This window comes from Phacochoerus africanus, chromosome 4 (genome assembly GCF_016906955.1).
Source record: "Phacochoerus africanus isolate WHEZ1 chromosome 4, ROS_Pafr_v1, whole genome shotgun sequence".
NCBI lineage: Eukaryota > Metazoa > Chordata > Mammalia > Artiodactyla > Suidae > Phacochoerus > Phacochoerus africanus.
Genome location: NC_062547.1, coordinates 140,152,984 through 140,172,427, shown reverse-complemented (window position 1 = coordinate 140,172,427; position 19,444 = coordinate 140,152,984). Strand labels below are relative to the sequence as shown.

General features: G+C 42.1%; 2 protein-coding genes across 2 annotated transcripts in view; both read left to right on the top strand.

Moving 5' to 3' along the window:
- Positions 1-1,511: 1,511 nt before the first annotated feature.
- On the top strand, positions 1,512-13,818 carry LOC125124728 (bromodomain-containing protein 8-like). Its single transcript, XM_047774743.1, has 7 exons — positions 1,512-1,790; positions 4,939-5,208; positions 6,247-6,404; positions 11,015-11,104; positions 11,203-11,271; positions 12,580-12,757; positions 13,298-13,818. The coding sequence occupies exons 1-7, from the start codon at positions 1,512-1,514 to the stop codon at positions 13,346-13,348; spliced, it is 1,095 nt and encodes a 364-aa protein (XP_047630699.1). The 3' UTR covers positions 13,349-13,818.
- A 169-nt stretch (positions 13,819-13,987) lies between these two features.
- Positions 13,988-19,444, top strand: part of NME5 (NME/NM23 family member 5) — a 34,017-nt gene continuing 28,560 nt past the window's right edge. The window contains exons 1-2 of the mRNA XM_047774498.1: positions 13,988-14,118; positions 14,549-14,691. Coding sequence (XP_047630454.1) covers positions 14,563-14,691 — 129 coding nt within the window. The 5' untranslated portion in view covers positions 13,988-14,118; positions 14,549-14,562. The remainder of the gene's footprint in view (positions 14,119-14,548; positions 14,692-19,444) is intronic.

The window sequence follows — 19,444 nt, the reverse complement described above, 5'->3', positions numbered from 1 at the left end:
ACTTGCATAATATAACCAGTGGAGCCCTGAAAATTGGAGAAGTTTGTGGAGGAGGAGGCCTATTAAAGGACATAGGTTTTGGGTTGGTAGAGAACGTAATTAATAAGCTGAATTAAGGTACAGGTATCTGAGGTGGGGCAATAAGGAGACAAATGTAATTAGAATAGGGGTCATATTAAGGAATAGTGAAATACAGTTAACTGGGCTAAGGGGACAAGACGGAGGCAGGTTGAGAAATGTATATTTAGAGGTGGTAGCTATTGTAAAGCATTGAGTAAGAACACTGCTCGGAGCAGGTTAGATTAAAAAGGAGAGAAACTGACCAGGAAGCTGTCATTAATTTGGGACCAAAGATGGGTGTTAAGAAAAATTGTGGGAGAAAATTGGGAAGTGGACTTGTTTACTGAATAGGAAAAAGAATGAATCAAGACAGGATTAAGAAAATAATGTTGATGGGCATAAGGAATTTAGGGAGAGCAAATGACTTGGGGGATGTTTAGAAAGAAAATGATTTTAGTTTTAGAATTGTTGAAAGAGATAATAGGGCACCTGAAGGGAATTGGCTTTGGTTACATGGAGAGATGAGACCAGAATGCACATAAAAAGTAAAAGTGGAGAGATGAGGAAGCCATGTTATTGAAGGTCAAAGTTGAAACCTCAAAGTAGCTACATTTTTTAAAAGAATAAGGAAGCAGATGACGTGCTAAGAACATGAAAGATGGACTTAATGAAAGTTGTAAAAGAGAGAGGACAAAAGGGATGAGAAAACTAGGAATGCAGTGTAATGAAAGCAAGGAAAGCTACTTTGAAAACTTGATGTTGCCGTTCTTATTCTCAGAAGTGAGTGTTAGGTAAGACCAGAAGGATGCCTAGGTAATCTTCAAGTTATGCTTTGAAGATTTAATGGTTGATAGGTTAAAAATGTCTACATGCTGAGGAAAATACTCTTGTCCTTCAAATTTATTGCCTTGCACTTGAGTTTAAGGATGATTTAGGATAGAGGAATTCAGCTAGTTATGCTCCAGTTTTTTCTCTCCTTTTGGATTATGAGGAAATCCAAGAACAAATAAATAATTGGGTAATATTTCTATTACACTGTTTGACGTAGGACCTTTCTTTGAATTATCAGTGACAGGTCACTGTCTTCTGATATCTCCCTTCAGCTAGCTTTTACTCTTCCTAAAGATGAGTAGAAGTTTCTGGGAGTTCCCGTCGTGGTGCAGTGGTTAACGAATCCAACTAGGAACCATGAGGTTGCGGGTTCGGTCCCTGCCCTTGCTCAGTGGGTTAACGATCCGGCGTTGCCATGAGCTGTGGTGTAGGTTGCAGACGCAGCTCGGATCCCGAGTTGCTGTGGCTCTGGCGTAGGCCGGTGGCTACAAAAAAAGAAAGAAGTTTCTGATACCTATTCTTTCTTTCGAAATTGGGAGATAAAAATACCTTAGTAATGTTGATTTGAGTGAATTTAATGCTTTTTTTTTTTTTTTTTTTTTTTTCCTGTGTGTTTACAGATGGGGCATGAATGGGTTTGGTTGGATTCTGAACAAGACTATCCCAATGACTCTGAGTTGAGCAACGACTGCAGGTCCCTCTTCAGCTCATGGGATTCCAGTCTGGATCTTGATGTGGGCAGCTGGAGGGAAACTGAGGAGCCAGGGGCTGAGGAACTAGAGGAAAGCAGCCCAGGGAGAGAACCTAGTGAGCTGCTTGTGGGGGACGGAGGCAGTGAGGAGTCTCAGGAAGAGGCAGAGCAAGTCAGCCGCCAGAACCTCCTCCACTTTCTCTCTGAGGTAATGGGGAGCCATTATTTCCAAAGATGGAAGAGGCTTAACTTCCTAAAAGAATGCTTACCCATAAATATTTCTACCACTTTTAATATTGTTTACTAAAATATAAGGTACACACGGGCAGGAACTGTGTTCATTGCTGTGTCCCCAGTGCTTGGTGCTAATACAAAACATGCTGAATGTTTTAAGATCCCAGTCACTGGGAGCCTGAGTCATAGGTAGTGGAATTTTTCTTTTTTTCTTTTGAAATTTGTTTCCTTTTAATTTTATATTTCAAGTTCAAATTAACAGAAAATTTAAGAATAATTCAAATCATTTGCTGAGATATTCCAAATGGTAACCTGTGCTCTCACTCTCTTTTATCTATACTAAATTACTTTTTGAGCATATGTCAGGATATGTTTCTTAAAAATAACATTCTCGGGAGTTCCTGTCGTGGCTCAGTGGTTATCGAATCTGACTAGGAGCCATGAGGTTGCAGGTTTGATCCCTGGCCTTGCTCAGTGGGTTAAGGATCCAGTGTTGCCATGAGCTGTGGTGTAGGTTGCAGATGCGGCTGGAATCCCTTGTTGCTGTGGCTCTGGCGTAGGCTGGTGGCTACAGCTCCAATTTGACCCTTAGCCTGGGAACCTCCATATACCACGGGAGTGGCCCAGGAAACTGCAAAACAAAAAACCAAAACCAAAACAACAACAACGAAAAAGAACATTCTCTCAATCAGAATTTTATTATTAAAATCAGGAGATTAATAATATTTCCAGGAGTTCCCATCATGGCTCAGTGGTTAACGAATCCGACTAGGAACCGTGAGGTTGCAGGGTTGATCCCTGGCCTTGCTCAGTGGGTTAACGATCCGGCATTTCAGTGAGCTGTGGTGTAGGTCGCAGACATGGCTTGGATCCTGCGTTGCTGGGCTCTGGTGTAGGCTGGCTGCTACAGCTCCTATTGGACCCCCTAGCCTGGGAAGCTCCATATGCTGTGGGAGCCGCCCTAGAAAAGACAAAAAAGACAATAATAACAATAATTCCATATTATTAGTTGATAGATCTATTGAAATTTTATCTGTTGTCCCAATCTTATTTATTTATTTATTTATTTTTTTGTCTCTTGTCCTTTTAGGGCCACACCTGCGGCATATGGAGCTTCCCAGACTAGGGGTCTAAATCGGAGCTGTTGCCGCTGGCCTGTACCACAGCAACTCGGGATCCGAGTCACATCTGCGACATACACCACAGCTCACGGCAACGAGCAACACCGGATCCTTAACCCACTGAGCAAGGCCAGGGATCAACCCTGCAACCTCATGGTTCTTAGTCGGATTCCTTTCTTTTTTTTTTTTTTTTTTTGTCTTTTTGCTATTTCTTGGGCCGCTCCTGAGGCATATGGAGGTTCCCAGGCTAGGGGTCCAATCGGAGCTGTAGCCACCGGCCTACGCCAGAGCCACAGCAACGCGGGATCCGAGCCGCGTCTGCAACCTACACCACAGCTCACAGCAACGCCGGATCGTTAACCCACTGAGCAAGGGCAGGGACCGAACCCGCAACCTCATGGTTCCTAGTCGGATTCGTTAACCACTGCACCACGACGGGAACTCCATCGGATTCCTTTCTGCTGCACCATGGTGGGAACTCCCCAGTCTTATTCTTTGTAGTACAAGAAAGTTCCAGTTCAAACATTCCATTCCAGTGTCATGTCTCTTTAGTTTTCTTTAATCTGAAGGAGTTTCTTTTTGTTGTTATTTTGTTTTGTTTTGTTGGCTGCACCTGTGGCATGTGCAAGTTCCTAGGCCAGAGAACTTCCCGAGCCACACCAGTGACAATGCTAGATCTTTAACCCACTGAGCCACCGGGGAACTCCTGGAATTTCTATATGTAGGACTATCTTAGGAGTATCCTTATAATTCCTTCTTTCAGAGTCGTAGGAATTGACATTTGCCAAACTCCCCTTGAAACTTATAATGTTAAGTCTTCCAGGAGTTCCCACTGTGGCTCAGTGTATTAAGAACTCGACATAGTGTCTCCGAGGATACAGGTTTGATCCCTGGCCTCTCTCAGTGGGTTAAGTATCCCGTGTTGCTGAAAGCTGTGGTGTAGACCACAGATAGAGCTTGGATTTGGCATTGCTGTGGCTAGGGCATAGGCCAGCAGCTGCAGCTCAAATTTGATCCCTAGCCTGGAAACTTCCATATGCCACAGGTGCAGCCCTAAAACTACCAAAAAAAAAAAAAAAACCGAAAACACTTCCAGGAAGTATTTTGCATTGTCTTTATTTCCCTGGTTAAGGGCTAAGAACCAGAAATAAACAGATTGGACAGAGTTTATATTTATGTGGCAATTATACACATTCACAAGAACCTAGGTCAAGATCTGTAAGAGTCCAGAGCTCCCATGTGGATCAGTGGGTTAAATATCTGATGTTGTCACTGCAGTGGCTTGGGTCACTGCTATGGCACAGGTTCAATCCCTGTCCCGGGAACTTGTGCATGCAGTGGGTATAGCCAAAAAAAAAAAAAAAAATCAGCAAGAATCCAGTTCAAATATTGCCAGTTTTGCTAATTCTATCTGCATTGTCTGAGGCAGACAAAATTTTTAGGAGTTTTTTAGATAATTACTACCAATTGATTACAGTTGACACTTGAGATGAAGAAATTGGAACATAAACTCCCCCCCCCCCTTTTTCTGCTGCAGGTGTGGCAAATGGAAGTTCCTGGGCTAGGGGTTGAATCAGAGCTGCAGCTGCTGGCCTACTTCACAGCCACAGCAACACCAGATCTGAGCTGTGTCTGCCATCTATACCACAGCTCATGGCAACACCTGATCCTTAACCCACAGAGTGGGGCCATGCTTTGAACCCACATCCTGATGGATACTAGACAGGTTCATTTCTGCTGAGCCTCAACAGGAACTCTGGAACATAGGCTTTTTGAGGCAAGAATCATATCTATCTCATTTCCGGTTAGGTGCCTACTAGCTAGCTCCATGCCTCTGCATGTAAGATATTTGATAAATTTTAAATGACTGAATGAATCAGTTACCTGATTTATCATCGCAGACTTAGTCACGGTGGCAATATAATGATATGGCATTATTGATATGTAGATGATCATTTCCATTGGTGGTGTTATGCATCTAACAATAAACTATGATTGCAGGTAGCTTATTTAATGGAACCATTGTGCATTAGCAGCAAAGAATCACGTGAAGGCTGCTGCCCTCCATCTGGCACCAGACAGCAAGAGGCGAGGGAGTTTGAAGCTGCTGAAAGAGAAGGGGAGCCCTGTAGAGAGTCTAAGGAGCTTTCAGCCAAGGCAGAGCCTTTGGTAGCAGAAAAGTCATCACTGGGAGAAAATGAAAGGCCAGAGGTGGCTTCAGGCTCCTCAGATAGTTGGGCACTTCAGGAACACCCCACAGAGAGTGAAGAGGTAAGTGAATAACTTAAACCAGTTGTCTGATTGGTCCTCTTCACAGAAAGGCAGAACAAGGTGGTTAGAGCACAGAGGCTGCCTCCAGAGAGTTCAGCCACCTGGGTCTAAATCCTTGTTTTAGCACCAATTATCTGTGTACGCTTAGGCATGTTAGTGAACATTTTAGAATCTCAGTTTTCTCTGTGCTCTACCATATTGGTATGCTGTGAGGTTTAAATGAGATAATTCATGTAAAGCACTTAACATAATGCCTGGCTCATAGTAAGCAATCAGTAAAATTTAGAATGTCATTATCATTAATATTATCTGAACAGCTAGACTAGGAGCCACAAGTAATAATGACAAGAATTTTTTTGTGGGGTTTTTTTTTGGCTGTGCCTGCAGCGTGTAGAAGTTCTCAGGGAGTTCCTGTTGTGGTGCAGTGGAAATGAATCCAGCTAGTATCCATGAGGATGCAGGTTCAATCCCTGGCCTTGCTTAGTAGGTCAGGGATCCGGTGTTGCTGTGAGCTGTGGGGTAGGTTGCAGATGTGGCTTGAATCTTGCGTTGCTGTGGCTGTGGCATAGGCCAGCAGCTGTAGCTCTGATTCAACTCCTTGCCTGGGAACTTCCATATGGTGCAGGTGTGGCCCTAAAAAGCAAAAAAAAAAAAAAAAAATTAATTTAAAGAGTAAAGGTTCACAGGTCAGGGATCAAACCTATGTCAACCACAGCAGTGACCCTAGCTGCTACAGTGACAACACCAGATCCTTAACCTGCTGCACCACAAGGGAACTCCCGATAATGACACTTTTAAAAGAAAGTGGCATTGGTCTATAACTGAGTGTATTGCTTTTTCGATTTTGAGGTGAGGGTGGGGATACAAAGTTCTCTAAGAATTCATTGCCTTTGGTATAGTTAAGTCACCTTTCCCTTATTCTGTAATTGTATATAGTTGGCCTCTTCTTAAATGAACTCAGCCTTCATTTATGCCATGCAAGAAAAATGAAGATAGGAAATCTCTTTCTAAACTTTACTTGTTTCCCGGCATTCCCAGGGAGATGTTCAGCAAGAATCCAAAGAGGAGGATCAGGGTGAAGGGTATGTGTCAGAGATGGAAGACCAGCATTCTTTAGGTGACTGTGATGATGGCTTCAGCATCCAGGAGACTCCTCTGGTGGATATGCTTTTCAGCCATGCCACCTCCTCAAAGCTGTAAGTACAGATTTTTGTTGTTGTTGTTGTTGTTGTTGTTGTTGCTATTTCTTGGGCTGCTCCTGAGGCATATGGAGGTTCCCAGGCTAGGGGTTGAATCGGAGCTGTAGCCACCGGCCTACGCCAGAGCCACAGCAACTCGGGATCCAAGCCGCGTCTGCAACCTACACCACAGCTCACGGCAACGCCGGATCATTAACCCACTGAGCAAGGGCAGGGACCGAACCCTCAACCTCATGGTTCCTAGTCGGATTCGTTAACCACTGCGCCACGACGGGAACTCCTGTAAGTACAGATTTTTATCCAAGGTTGTCAGATTTCATGCTTTTACTTCTCTTTATGCCTATCTGAATTTGTTGCCATGAACATGGAATACTTTTGTAAATTGAGAAAAAGAATTAGAGTTGGAAAACACTAAAAATAGAATTAAATGTAGTTTTATTGTATAAATAGAAGGTCTACATGCTTTCATCTCATAAAACAAGGCTGTTTCATCAACATTAAGAATCTCTTTCAGGGAGTTCCTACTGTGGCACAGTGGGTTAAGGATCTGACATTGCTGCGACTGTGGTATAAGTCACAGAGCAGTAGGTCACAGCTGTTCAGATTAGATCCCTGGCCCAGGAACTTTTATATGGCTATTAAAAAACAAAACAAAAACAAAAACCCTCTTTCAGGAGTCCCCTGGTGGTTCAGTACGTTAAAGATCCACCACTGTCACTGCTGTAGTGAGAATTCAGTCTCAGGCCTGGGAACTTCCACATGCTGTGGGCAAGGCCAGAATTTCTTTTTTTGCATTTTACGGCTGCACCCGAGGCATATGGAGGTTTCCAGGCTAGGGGTCCAATTGGAGATACAGCTGCCGGCCTACACCAGAGCCACAGCAAGGCAGGATCCGAGCTGTGTCTTTGACCTACACCACTGCTCACCACAACAAACACCTGATCCTCAACCCACTGAGCAAGACCAGTGATTGAACCCGAAACCTCATGGTTCCTAGTCAGATTCATTTCCACTGCGCCACAACGGGAACTCCCCCCAATTTTTTTTAAGACCAAATTGGTTTTGTTTGTTTGTTTTTGACTTTTTGCTATTTCTTGGGCCGCTCCTGAGGCATATGGAGGTTCCCAAGCTAGGGGTCAATTCGTAGCTGTAGCCTTTGGCCTACGCCAGAGCCACAGCAACACAGGATCTGAGCCGCGTCTGCAACCTACACCACAGCTCACGGCAACGCCGGATCGTCAACCCACTGAGCAAGGGCAGGGACCGAACCCACAACCTCATGATTCCTAGTCAGATTTGTTAACCACTGTACCACGACGGGAACTCCCCAAATTGTTTTTTTTTTTAATTTGTCTTTAGGGCCGCACCTGAGGCATGTGGAAGTTCCCAGACTAGGGGTTGAATCGGAGCCGCAGCGGACAGCCTACACCACAGCCACAGCAATGCTGATCCTTAACCCACTGAGCAGGGCCAGGGATCAAACCTGCATCCTCATGGATGCTAGTCAGATTTGTTTCCACTGAGCCATGACAGGAGCTCCCCCTAGATTTTTAAAAAATAAGTGAAAAATCAAAAAGAATCTCTTTCAGAGTTGCTGCATTGTTGTGGCTATGGTGTAGGCCAGCAGCTACAGCTCGTTCGACTCCTAGATGGAAAACTTCCATGTGTCACATGTGTAGATGTAAAAATAAAGAAATAGAGTCTCTTTCATAAGTAAGCCTTCTGTCTGCTGTGTTTATTTAGGAAATATTGCTGAGTCAAGTTATCACTCATGTCTAATATCATACAATCTATACTTTTTTTTTTTTTTCTTTTTCTGCTGTGTCTACAGCATATGGAATTTCCCAGGCCAGGAATATAATCCAAGCCACAGCTGCAACCGGCTCCACAGCTGTGGCAACACCGGATCCTTAACCTGCTCTGCCATGGTGGGAACTCCCAAACTATACTCTTTAAAATACTAAAATATCAGAGTTCCCGTCGTGGCGCAGTGGTTAACGAATCTGACTAGGAACCATGAGGTTGCAGGTTCGGTTCCTGCCCTTGCTCAGTGGGTTAACGATCTGGCGTTGCTGTGAGCTATGGCGTTGCCGTGAGCTATGGTGTAGGTTGCAGACACGGCTCGGATCCTGTGTTGCTGGGGCTCTGGTGTAGGCCGGTGGCTACAGCTCCGATTCAACCCCTGGCCTGGGAACCTCCATATGCCGAGGGAGCGGCCCAAGAAATAGCAAAAAGACAAAAAAAAATAAATAAATAAACTAAAATATCTATTAACTTGAAATTTAAAATTATTTTAAAGTTATTATCTCCCTTGTTTCTTTTTCAGAAGTTGTTTATATAGTTGTCTTTTTAAAAAAATACTAATTATGAGGCCAAAGGCACATTTTAGTTTTTTTCAGTAAGGTGAATTTCTTTTTAAATCAGAAAAACAAAGTCAGGAGTTACCGTCATGGCTCAGAAGTTAACAAACCCAGCTAGTATCCATGAGGACACGGATTTGATCCCTGGCCTCACTCAGTGGGTTAAGGATCTGGCACTGCCGTGAGCTGTGGTGTAGGTCGCAGATGAGGCTTGGATCCCATGTTGCTGTGGCTGTGGCCAGCAGCTATAGCTCCAACTCAACCCCTGGCCTGGAACCTCCATATGCCACGGGTATGGCCCTAACAAGACAAAAAAAAAAGTCGTTTTTGCTGTGGTAACAAATAAATCCTTTTCTGGGCCTGCTCTTATGTCTGTGTATTGAGAGAAGATCGTATGAACTGGTTTGTTTGTTTTTTTTTCTTTACTATATCACAGATCCTCTCACATCGTCTGTGGGAAAACAAACTAATAATTAATTTAGCCTTCTTCTGTTTAAGGTGTACAACTGAACCATGCATATATATTTTTGTGAATAGCAGATTTCAAATTTTTGTTACACTAGTAGAATACAGCTTAAAACCCAGCTGTTGAAGAAGTGCTTACTTTGCTTTTCTATAACTTCCTTTGTAAGTATGAACAGATGACATATGAAGACTATCCCCAAAACAGGAAATCTCTAATCTGGGATGTTTTATCTCATGACATTTCAGCTTCTTTTTTTTTTGTCTTTTTGCCTTTTCTAGGACTGTTCCCGCGGCATATGGAGGTTCCCAGGCCAGGGGTCGAATTGGAGCTGTAGCCGCCAGCCTACACCAGAGCCACAGCAACGCAGGATCCGAGCCGCATCTTCGACCTACACCACAGGTCATGGCAACACCGGATCCTTAACCCACTGAGTGAGGCCAGGAATTGAACTTGCAATCTCATGGTTCCTTGTCGGGTTCATTAACCACTGTGCCACGACGGGAACTCTCTGGAGTTGCTAAAATTGTATACAGATAAAATAAGTTATGAGTTGTGCACAAATGGATGCACACAATATGGGTCATAAAGCAGAATGAGGATGTGAAATCTTAGGTGTGAAAAGAACCAATTTAGAGAGAACATTGCAGTGTAAAAAGCAGGAAGCGTAACGTGATGTTTGACTTTGGACTAAATAGAAAACTTGCCAACTGGAAAAATTATATAATGAAATAAAAAATTGAACAATTTCACAGTTTCATCTCTTAAGAAATACTAGGATGTTCCCATTGTGGCTTGGCAGTAACAAACCCAACTAATAAGAGCACTCGGGTTCAATCCCTGGCCTTGCTCAGTGGTTTATGTATCTGGTGTTGCTGTGAGCTGCCGTGTAGATTGCAGACAAGGCTCAGATCTGGTGTTGCTGTGGCTGTGGCCAGCAGCTGCAACTCCTATTCAACTATTCAACCCCTAGCCTGGGTACTTCCATATGCCGTGTGTACGGCCCTTAAAAAAAAAAAAAAAATACTAGGAGTTGCAATGTGGTGCAGTTGGTTCAGGACCCTGTCTTATCTCTGTGGTGGCATAGCTTCAATCCCTGGCCCAGGAATTTACATATGCTGTGGGTGTGGCCAAAAGAAAGAAACACTAAATAAATTAGGCAGTTTATCCCATAGAAGGAAGGGCCATGAGCAGAAATGAATTTTTCTTGGTGTTTTAAAGATTACTATACAGAAGAGAGTGAAAAGGAAAAATATTTAAATTGTATAGTATTCAGATGAAGTGTAAGAGAATCCCTTGGGATGTGAAACCAAGTATTTTTTTCCTCTGGAAATATGGAGAGATACTTCTTAAGGTGGCATATTTCTGCATAAAAACAGGACAAGATTTATTCATCAGCTTCTCATTTGAGCAGCTACTATGTGCCAGGAACTTGGCAGAGATCAGTGAACAAAGACTCCTTTAATAAACTGGTTCTTTCGTAGAGTCACAGAGGCTGAAGAGCAAATTAGCAAGATTCTAAAAGACCCAGGCAGTGGCCAGTTTGTAGTATACTTTATAAGCATGTAACCACTTCATTTGGTAATACAATCAATAAGAGAATATAGAGAGAGTCTGAGGTCCCTTATGGAAGCATTAAATATGTTTTCATTCCTGTGGTGTTATATCCTTCAGGATGTTAACTAGGAATACTGTTTGTTGAGGAAACCTCATTACCCATCTAGGGGGAACAGAGTACCATTTGTGAAGTTACTGTTTATTCTCTGTCCTATTTTATCCTATAGGTCTGATCTAGGCCATGGTGACCCTGTTCAGGATCACCTGCTATTTAAGAAGACTCTCCTGCCAGTCTGGAAGATGATTGCCAGTCACAGGTAGGACTCCAAGCCACTCCTGGCATTCATAGCCACTCATCTCATTCAGAGTGACTTTCCAGAGTTTCTTCATCCTCTCTGAGTTTGTCCCTTAACAGGTTCAGCAGTCCATTTCTGAAGCCTGTGTCAGAAAGGCAGGCCCCAGGATATAAAGATGTGGTGAAAAGGTCAGTGGAAAAGGGGTCAAGAAAGGTTGGTTGCTTTTATATCTGTCTTTTCATGCTTTATTTCCCATCTAGTAGAGTGAGTCTGTCTTTCTTTCTTTCTTTCTTTCTTCTTTCTTTCTTTCTTTCTTTCTTTCTTTCTTTCTTTCTTTCTTTCTTTCTTTCTTTCTTTAATGGCCACACCCTTGGCAATATGGACATTCCCAGGCTAGGGGTTTCATCAGAGCTGCAGCTGCCAGCCTACACCATAGCCACAGCAATGCCAGATCCAAGCTGCGTCTGTGACCTACACCACAGCTCACAGCAGTGCCAAATCCTTAACCCACTGAGTGAGGCCAGGGATTGAACTTGCAACCTTATGGTTACTGGTTGCATTTGTTTGCACTGTGCCACAACGAGAACTCTGCATTCGGTAGTTTTTGACACTGTTATTTGGAGCAAAACTTTAAAAGGAACACTGTATTCATTAAGGCATTTAGGTAATCCAGATGGGTTTTACAAACATTGATTGATTGTAGTATTTTGGATTTTTATAGCATAGTTCATCTAAAATGCTGTCATAAACCAGTGTGTTAATAGTGAATAAAAGATTAGAAAAGCGCCTTTGGAGACAGACTTTTTAATTCTGTAGGTGAGGAGACAAAGAGTCAGAGGTGGTCATGACTTGTTCGTGAATAGCAGAGCCAGAACTAAACCCCAGAGTCTTACCTCCCAGCTCAGTCCTCTTTCTGTACTGCTCGGCCTCCTCTTATATACCCACTCTCTGTATCCCATTATATTATTATTTATCTTAACATTTACTTGATTCTCACTCTTTTCATCTCCGTGAAAGAAGAAAAAACTCTGAGCTTTTGATTGTACTGTAAAAGAAGTTGATTACCTAATTTACAATAACTACACATTGTAAATAATCAGTCATTAGCCACCATACAACAAAGTGATCACTGGAGCTCTTTACAGCTTTGATACCTCCAGTCTCACAGAGTAGTGGCTGGGCCTGTGGGCTCTGGAGTCAGGTTGCTTCTGAATTGGAATCCAACCTGTGTGACTGTGACCAAGTATCTAATGTCTTTAGATCTCAGCTTCTTCATTGCCAGTTGTGATAATGGTTCCTGCCATAAGGTACCTAGCGTAGCATTTGGCTTATTGTAAGCAGTTATATGTAGCTGCTATTGCTATTTTACTATTTGATGGGGATTGTTATCTTTACAACCGATTTCATTAAGATTTGTTCTCCAAGAGAGCATGTTAGGTCACCACTCGTTCCACATGAAGGTTTGATTTCCTCTGGTTTTTCTTGACCACCTGTAGACCCATGGACTTGACTAGCCTGAAAAGGAATCTGTCTAAGGGACGGATTCGCACCATGGCTCAGTTCCAGCGGGACCTGATGCTGATGTTCCACAATGCTGTGATGTACAATGACTCTGATCACCATGTGTACCATATGGCTGTGGAGATGCAGCGGGAAGTCTTGGAGCAGATTCAGGTACTATAGGTAGAGAGCTGTAAGACAAGAAAGTGTAGTCTTTGGAATCTGATTTTAGAAGGTCTGTGAGAATGAGGGTGATATTGAAGTGACCTTGTGTTCCCAGATTTTATGTTTAGAAGCGATTGTCATTGTACCTGCTGATTTGGAAAACTCTGAGCCTCTGTAGGACTAGTGTTAATAGTGAAGTAAAGTAATCTGGGAGGGCAGGCAGTACTGAGGAGCTCTTAAGAGAGTTGAGGATAGATAAGTAATGGGAACATCTGCTTCTAGAGCCTCGAGTCAGAGGGATAAACATGCAAACCAGAGGCTGGAGTCACTGTCCATTTTTTGGTTGCTATACCTATTGGTGTTAATATATGTTTGCATTGTCCCATCTGTAGGAGGTAAGACATTATAGCCAGAAGAAGACATTTGAGGGTTTCTTTTCTGGGCAGCATCTTACTTTAAAATAAAGTCAGATCTCTGCAGAGAAAGAAATAAAATTATATTCAAACTTCCATAAAGATTCATAGCTTGCTGTCTCCCTTGACCCTGTAGGTGCTGAGTATTTGGTTAGACCAAAGAAGAGACTTAAATAGTCTGGAATGAGAACCAACCAACTCTGTGGATGATGGAAAACCTACTTTGTTAACTTGGAGTTGCTACCTTGAACTTTTCTGCCTTTTGGACCTCTGATTGAGACTCGGACCTAGAGAAGATCTCAGTACTAGTTTACCACTTCACTGTTGTCTTTTCTAATAAGCATAATGCATTAACTCACAACCAAAGAGTCAAAGGTGCCTGTGTACATAATATAAGGAAAACAGGGAAAGCTGAGATTTGGGGTTATGCCATAAATGTTGCCCATATCTTTGTTCTAAAGGCTTAATTTAGAGGTAAATAGATTAAGCCTTTTATTACTGCTCTTTAAATAAATGTTATTCGCAAGCCAAAGATTGCTTTTTAATGATTATAGAAGTTGAGAATAGAGGGGATAGCACGATCTGGTGAAATAGGGAAGGTGTTTGATAGGGGTTTTCTTACATACGCTATCCAAAAGCGGCTGGGGTAAGGTGAAGGAAGCGTGTCAATGATTTGTTTCATCATTTATAAAGTAAACGTAATTGAAACATCCTTCAAATGGCTAAGAGGATGAAATAAAATAAGATAGGTGGAAAATGTTAGAAAATGTCTATTGCTTTAAAATTAGCTAGAGGAATCAAAACGCCAGTGGCTGCTTCCCTTTCTTGACGGAAAGGAACTGGTCAGAGGCTGTGACGTGTTCTGCTGGGATTGGCCCTCTGCAGCCACCATCCCGTAACTGGGTTTCCGGTCTCCTAGCAACAAGCTCTGGTGACGCTAGAAGAGTCCGGGCAAAGGTGAGTGCCTTAATGAGCACGGTGGGTCGGATTTGAAAGGAATTTGCGGGTGCAGTCCGCGGGGCTCAGGGCACCTAGGGATTCTGCTTTGCAATCGGGCCTGATTACGTGTGTAGTCATCCCTGGGGGGCGGTCTGCAGAGTGGTGCGGAGTGTTGTCGACCTAGCCTCCTCTTGGGTCTCCGAGTCCCAGGCTTTTGAATTACCGCTTGCCCTCTCGCCTTGATGAAAGCGTTTAGGAAAACCCACGGCAGAATTTAGACGCAGAGTAGAAATCGTATTATTGAAACTACTTGTAGAAAAAGGTAAGTTTTCAACTTTATAGATTAATAAATGAAGCTCCTGATAATACTAGTCATAATTATATTAAATGTGGGATGGGGGTGCATGTCATTGCAGTTGATACCTGTCAAGAATCTCTTAAATTGTAGCCTGAAAAGCCTGAATGGAGCTATCCGTGCCCCCACCTCAGATCTATGTAGAAAAAACTCTGGCCATTATCAAACCAGATATTGTTGACAAAGAGGAAGAGATACAAGATATTATTCTCAGATCTGGATTCACCATTGTTCAGGTAACTTCTGAGCAGAATGATCAAGTTTTTTTCTTTGTACTGAATTAGGCTTTCCCTCCTTAGCTTTTAACTAAAATAAAATTAAATAGTCGCTTAATCTTAAGTAGAAGGTGTATTTGGAAGTTCTTCTTACTCATACAGCTATATCCCTAAATTGTTATTTTAGATTGCCTTTGATTTTACCTTTTTAAATGTTTATGTAAATGTGTTAGCCAATTTAGATACTTAGTAGCATTCAATTTAGGCTTATTCTTCTAAGTATAAAAGCTCTATGTGATAATTTTACAAAAGTTTTTTCATACTTCAAAGGGCTATACAATGAGAAGTAAATTTCTTTTTCTTCTGTCTCTCCTCTCCCACCTCAAGTCCCAATCTCCAGAGAGAGGCAACCACTTAACACTTCTGATCTTCCAGGATTTTTCTATGCATTTACAAACATTTTTTCCCCTATGAAGTAGGACAGTCTTCCCTCCCTTGACTCCCTTCATAAAGTTCCCTCAGGTAGCATTCCAGATCATTACATCTGAATCTCTCATTCTTCCTAATTTCTGTGTAATACTCCTCTATGCAGATGAACCACAGTTTATTTACTTGGTCTTTTCTTGATGGGTTTTTAAAATGTTTTTAATGTTTTTATTATAGTTGATTTACAAAATGTTCTATTTCTGCTGCACAGCAAAATGACCCAGTCATAATATATATACATTCTTTTTCTCATATTCTATCATTTTCCATCACAAGTGATTGGATATAGTTCCTTGTGCTATATCTTGATGGATTTTTAGACTATTGATATTTTTTCAGTTATTTACAAACATTTATTATTTTAAGCCTTATACTTGGTTTGCAGTTGGTAGTTTTGAAAATGAATTTTTTTTTTGTCTTTTTGTTGTTATTGTTGTTGTTGTTGTTGTTGCTATTTCTTGGGCTGCTCCCGCAGCATATGGAGGTTCCCAGGCTAGGGGTTGAATCGGAGCTGTAGCCACTGGCCTACGCCAGAGCCACAGCAACGCGGGATCCGAGCCGCGTCTGCAACCTACACCACAGCTCACGGCAACGCCGGATCGTTAACCCACTGAGCAAGGGCAGGGACCGAACCCGCAACCTCATGGTTCCTTGTCGGATTCGTTAACCACTGCGCCACGACGGGAACTCCTGAAAATGAATATTAAAAGAGTGTTGTTGAAGTTCCCCTTGGGGCTCAGTGGAACCGAATCTGACTAGTATCCATGAGGATGCAGGTTCTATCCCTGACGTCGCTCAGTGGGTGAAAGATCTGGCTTTGCCATCAGCTGTGGTGTAGGTTGCAGACACGGCTGGAATCTGGCATTGCTGTGGCTGTGGTGTAGGCCAGCGGCTACAGCTCCAATTGGACCCCTAGCCTGGGAACCTCCATATGCCTTGGGTGTGGCCCTCAAAAGACAAGACAAAAAAACAAACAAAAGTGTTGTCAAAGATTATCAAATAGAATAGATTTTTTTTTTTTTTGGTCTTTTTAGGGTCGTACCCGAGGCATATGGAAGTTCCAAGGCTGGCGTTGAATCGGAGCTGCAGTTGCCGGCCTGCACCATAGCCACAGCACCACCAGATCCAAGCTGAATCTGTGACTGCAGCTCATGGCAGTGCTGGATCTTTTAATCCACTGAACAAGGCCAGGGATCAAACCCGCATCCTCATGGATACTAGCTGGATTCTTAACCCTCTGAACCACAACGGAAATTCCAGAATTGAATAATTTTAATTTAATTTAATTTTATTTTATTTTTATTACTCAATGAATTTATCACATCTGTAGTTGTATAATGATCATCACAGTCTAATTTCACAGGATTTCCATCCCACAACCCAAGCACATTCCCCCATCCCCCAAACTCTCCTCTTGAGACCATAAGTTTTTCGAGGTCTGTGAGTCAGCATCTGTTCTGCAAAGAAGTTCAGTCTGTCCTTTTTTCAGATTCCACATGAGATTCACATGTCAGTTAAAGCATTTGATGTTGGTGTCTCATTGTATGGCTGACTACACTTAGCATGATAATTTCTGGGTCCATCCATGTTGCTAAAAATGCCAGCATTTCGTTCATTTTAATGGCTGAGTAATATTCCATTGTGTGTATATGTACCACATCTTCTTGATCTACTCCTTTTTCAATGGACATTTTGGTTGTTTCCATGTCTTGGCTATTGAAAATAGTGGTGCAATGAACACTTGAGTACACGCGTCTTTGTGAGTCGTGGTTTTCTCTGGATAGATGCCCAGGAGTGGGATTGCTGGATCAAATGGTAGTTCTATTTTTCATTTTCTGAGGACTCTCCATCCTGTTTTCCACAGGGGTTGCACCAATTTACAATCCCACCAACAGTGTACTAGGGTTCCTTTTTCTCCACACCCTCTCCAGCACTTATTGTTTGTAGACTTTTGGATGATGGCCCTTCTGGTTGGTGTGAGGTGGTACCTCATAGTGGTTTTGATTTGCATTTCTCTAATCATGAGTGATGTTGACCATCTTTTCATGTGTTTCTCGGCCATCTGTATGTCTTTTTTGGAGAAATGTCTGTTTAGATCTTCTGCCCTTTTTTTGATGGGGTTGTTTGTTTTTTTGGTATGGAAATTTATAAAATTTATGGTTGTATAAATTTTGGAGATTAATCACTTGTCAGTTGATTCATTTGCAAAGATTTTCCCCCATTCTGTGGGTTGTCTTTTTGTTTTGTTTAGGGTTTCCTTTGCTATGCAGAAACTTTTAAGTTTGATTAGGTCCCATTTGTTTAATTTTGTTTTTACTGTCATTACTCTAAGAGGTGCATCTGAGGAGTTCCCTGTCATGGTGCAGAGGTTAACAAATCCGACTAGGAACCATGAGGTTGCGGGTTCGATCCCTGGCCTTGCTCAGTGGGTTAGGGAATTCAGCGTTGCTGTGAGCTGTGGTGTAGGCCAGTGGCTGTGGCTCCGATTAGACCCCTAGCCTAGGAACCTCCATAATGCCATGGGAAGCAGCCCTAGAAAAGGCAAAAAGGTGGATCTGAGAAGATGTTGCTGTTGTTTATGTCAGAGAGTGTTTGGCCTGTTTTCCTCTAAGAGTTTTATAGTATCTGGTCTTATAGCTAGGTCTTTAATCCATTTTGAGTTTATTTTTGTGTATGGTATTAGGGAGTGTTCTAATTTCATTCTTTTCCATGTGGCTGTCCAGTTTTCCCAGCAGCACTTATTGAACAAGCTGTCTTTTCTCCATTGTATATCCTTGCCTCCTATGTCATAGATTAGTTGGCTGTAGGTATGTGGGTTTAATTCTGGGCTTTCTATCCTGTTCCACTGGTCTATATTTCTGTCTTTGTGCCAGTACCATACGGTTTTGATGCTTGTTGCTTTGTAGTATAGTCTGAAGTCCGGAAGCCTGATTCCTCCAGCTCCATTTTTCTTTTTCATGATGTCTTTGGCTATTCTGGGTCTTTTGTGCTTCCAAACAAACTTTAAAATATTTTGTTCGAGTTCTGTGACAAATGTCTTTGGTAATTTGATAGGGATTGCATTAAATCTGTAGATTGCCTTAGGTAGTATGATCATTTTGATAATATTAACTCTTCCAATCCAAGAGCATGGTATGTCTTTCCATCTGTTTGTATCATCTTTGATTTCTTTCATCAGTGTCTTATAGTTTTCAGAGTACAGTTCTTTTGTCTCTTTAGGTAGGTCTGCTCCTAGGTATTTTATTCTTTTGGATATGATGGTAAACGGGATTGCTTCCCTAATTTTTCTTTCTGACCTTTCATTGTTAGTGTATAGAAATGCCGTTGATTTTTGTGTATTAATTTCGTATCCTGCAACTTTGCGAAATTCAGGGATGAGCTCTAACAGTTTTCTGGTAGAGTCTTTAGGATTCTCTAGGTATAGTATCATGTCATCTGCACATAGTGATAGTTTTACTTCTTCCTTTCCAGTTTGGATTCCTTTTATTTCTTTTACTTCTCTGATTGCTGTGGCTAGGACTTCCAAAACTATGTTGAAGAGTAGTGGTGAGAGCAGATATCCTTGTCTTGTTCCTGATCTCAGCGGGAATTCTTTCAGCTTTTCACCATTGAGAATGATGTTAGCTGTGGGTTTGTCATATATGGCCTTTATCCTGTTGAGGTAGGTTCCCGCTATGCCCGCTTTCTGAAGGGTTTTTATCAGAAATGGGTGTTGGGATTTGTCAAATGCTTTTTCCGCACAGAATTGAATAATGTTTATCTTCCTTTTTGTACTGTCTTCATTTGAAATTCTGGTTTTTTACTCTTTTATATTTTTATGGTATCGTAGTGCATATTGAATCTTTTTAAAAAACAGCTGCAGGAGCAGCCGTAAAAAGAAGAAAAAAATATGTATATAAAGAAGAAAACCTCAGTCTTCAGCAAAGATATGGGTTTTTGGATGAACTTAGAGGGACAGGTGGAGGCCGAGGGTAGAGATGGTATACAGAAAAGTATAAAGGAATAGTAACGCAAGAAAGCCTAAGGAAATATTTAATATAATTAAAAGACTCAGGTAAAGATGAACTTTTAATTTTTTTAAATTTTCATTTATTCATTTTTTGCTTTTTAGGGCCACACCTGTGGCATATGGAGGTTCCCCTGCTAGGGGATGAATCAGAGCCACAGCCATGCCAGATCCAAGTCACATCTGTGACCTACACCATAGCTCACGACAATGCCGGATCCTTAACCCACTGATCAAGGCCAGGGATCAAACCTGCAACCTCATGGTCCCTAGTCGGATTCA

Excerpts from the sequence above, each read along its gene's own strand:
- LOC125124728 (XM_047774743.1), top strand. The coding sequence starts at position 1,512 with ATGGGGCATGAATGGGTTTGGTTGGATTCTGAACAAGACTATCCCAAT. Across the intron at positions 6,405-11,014 it reads CATGCCACCTCCTCAAAGCT|GTCTGATCTAGGCCATGGTG; the intron begins GTAAGTACAGAT and ends TTTATCCTATAG. Across the intron at positions 11,105-11,202 it reads AAGATGATTGCCAGTCACAG|GTTCAGCAGTCCATTTCTGA; the intron begins GTAGGACTCCAA and ends GTCCCTTAACAG.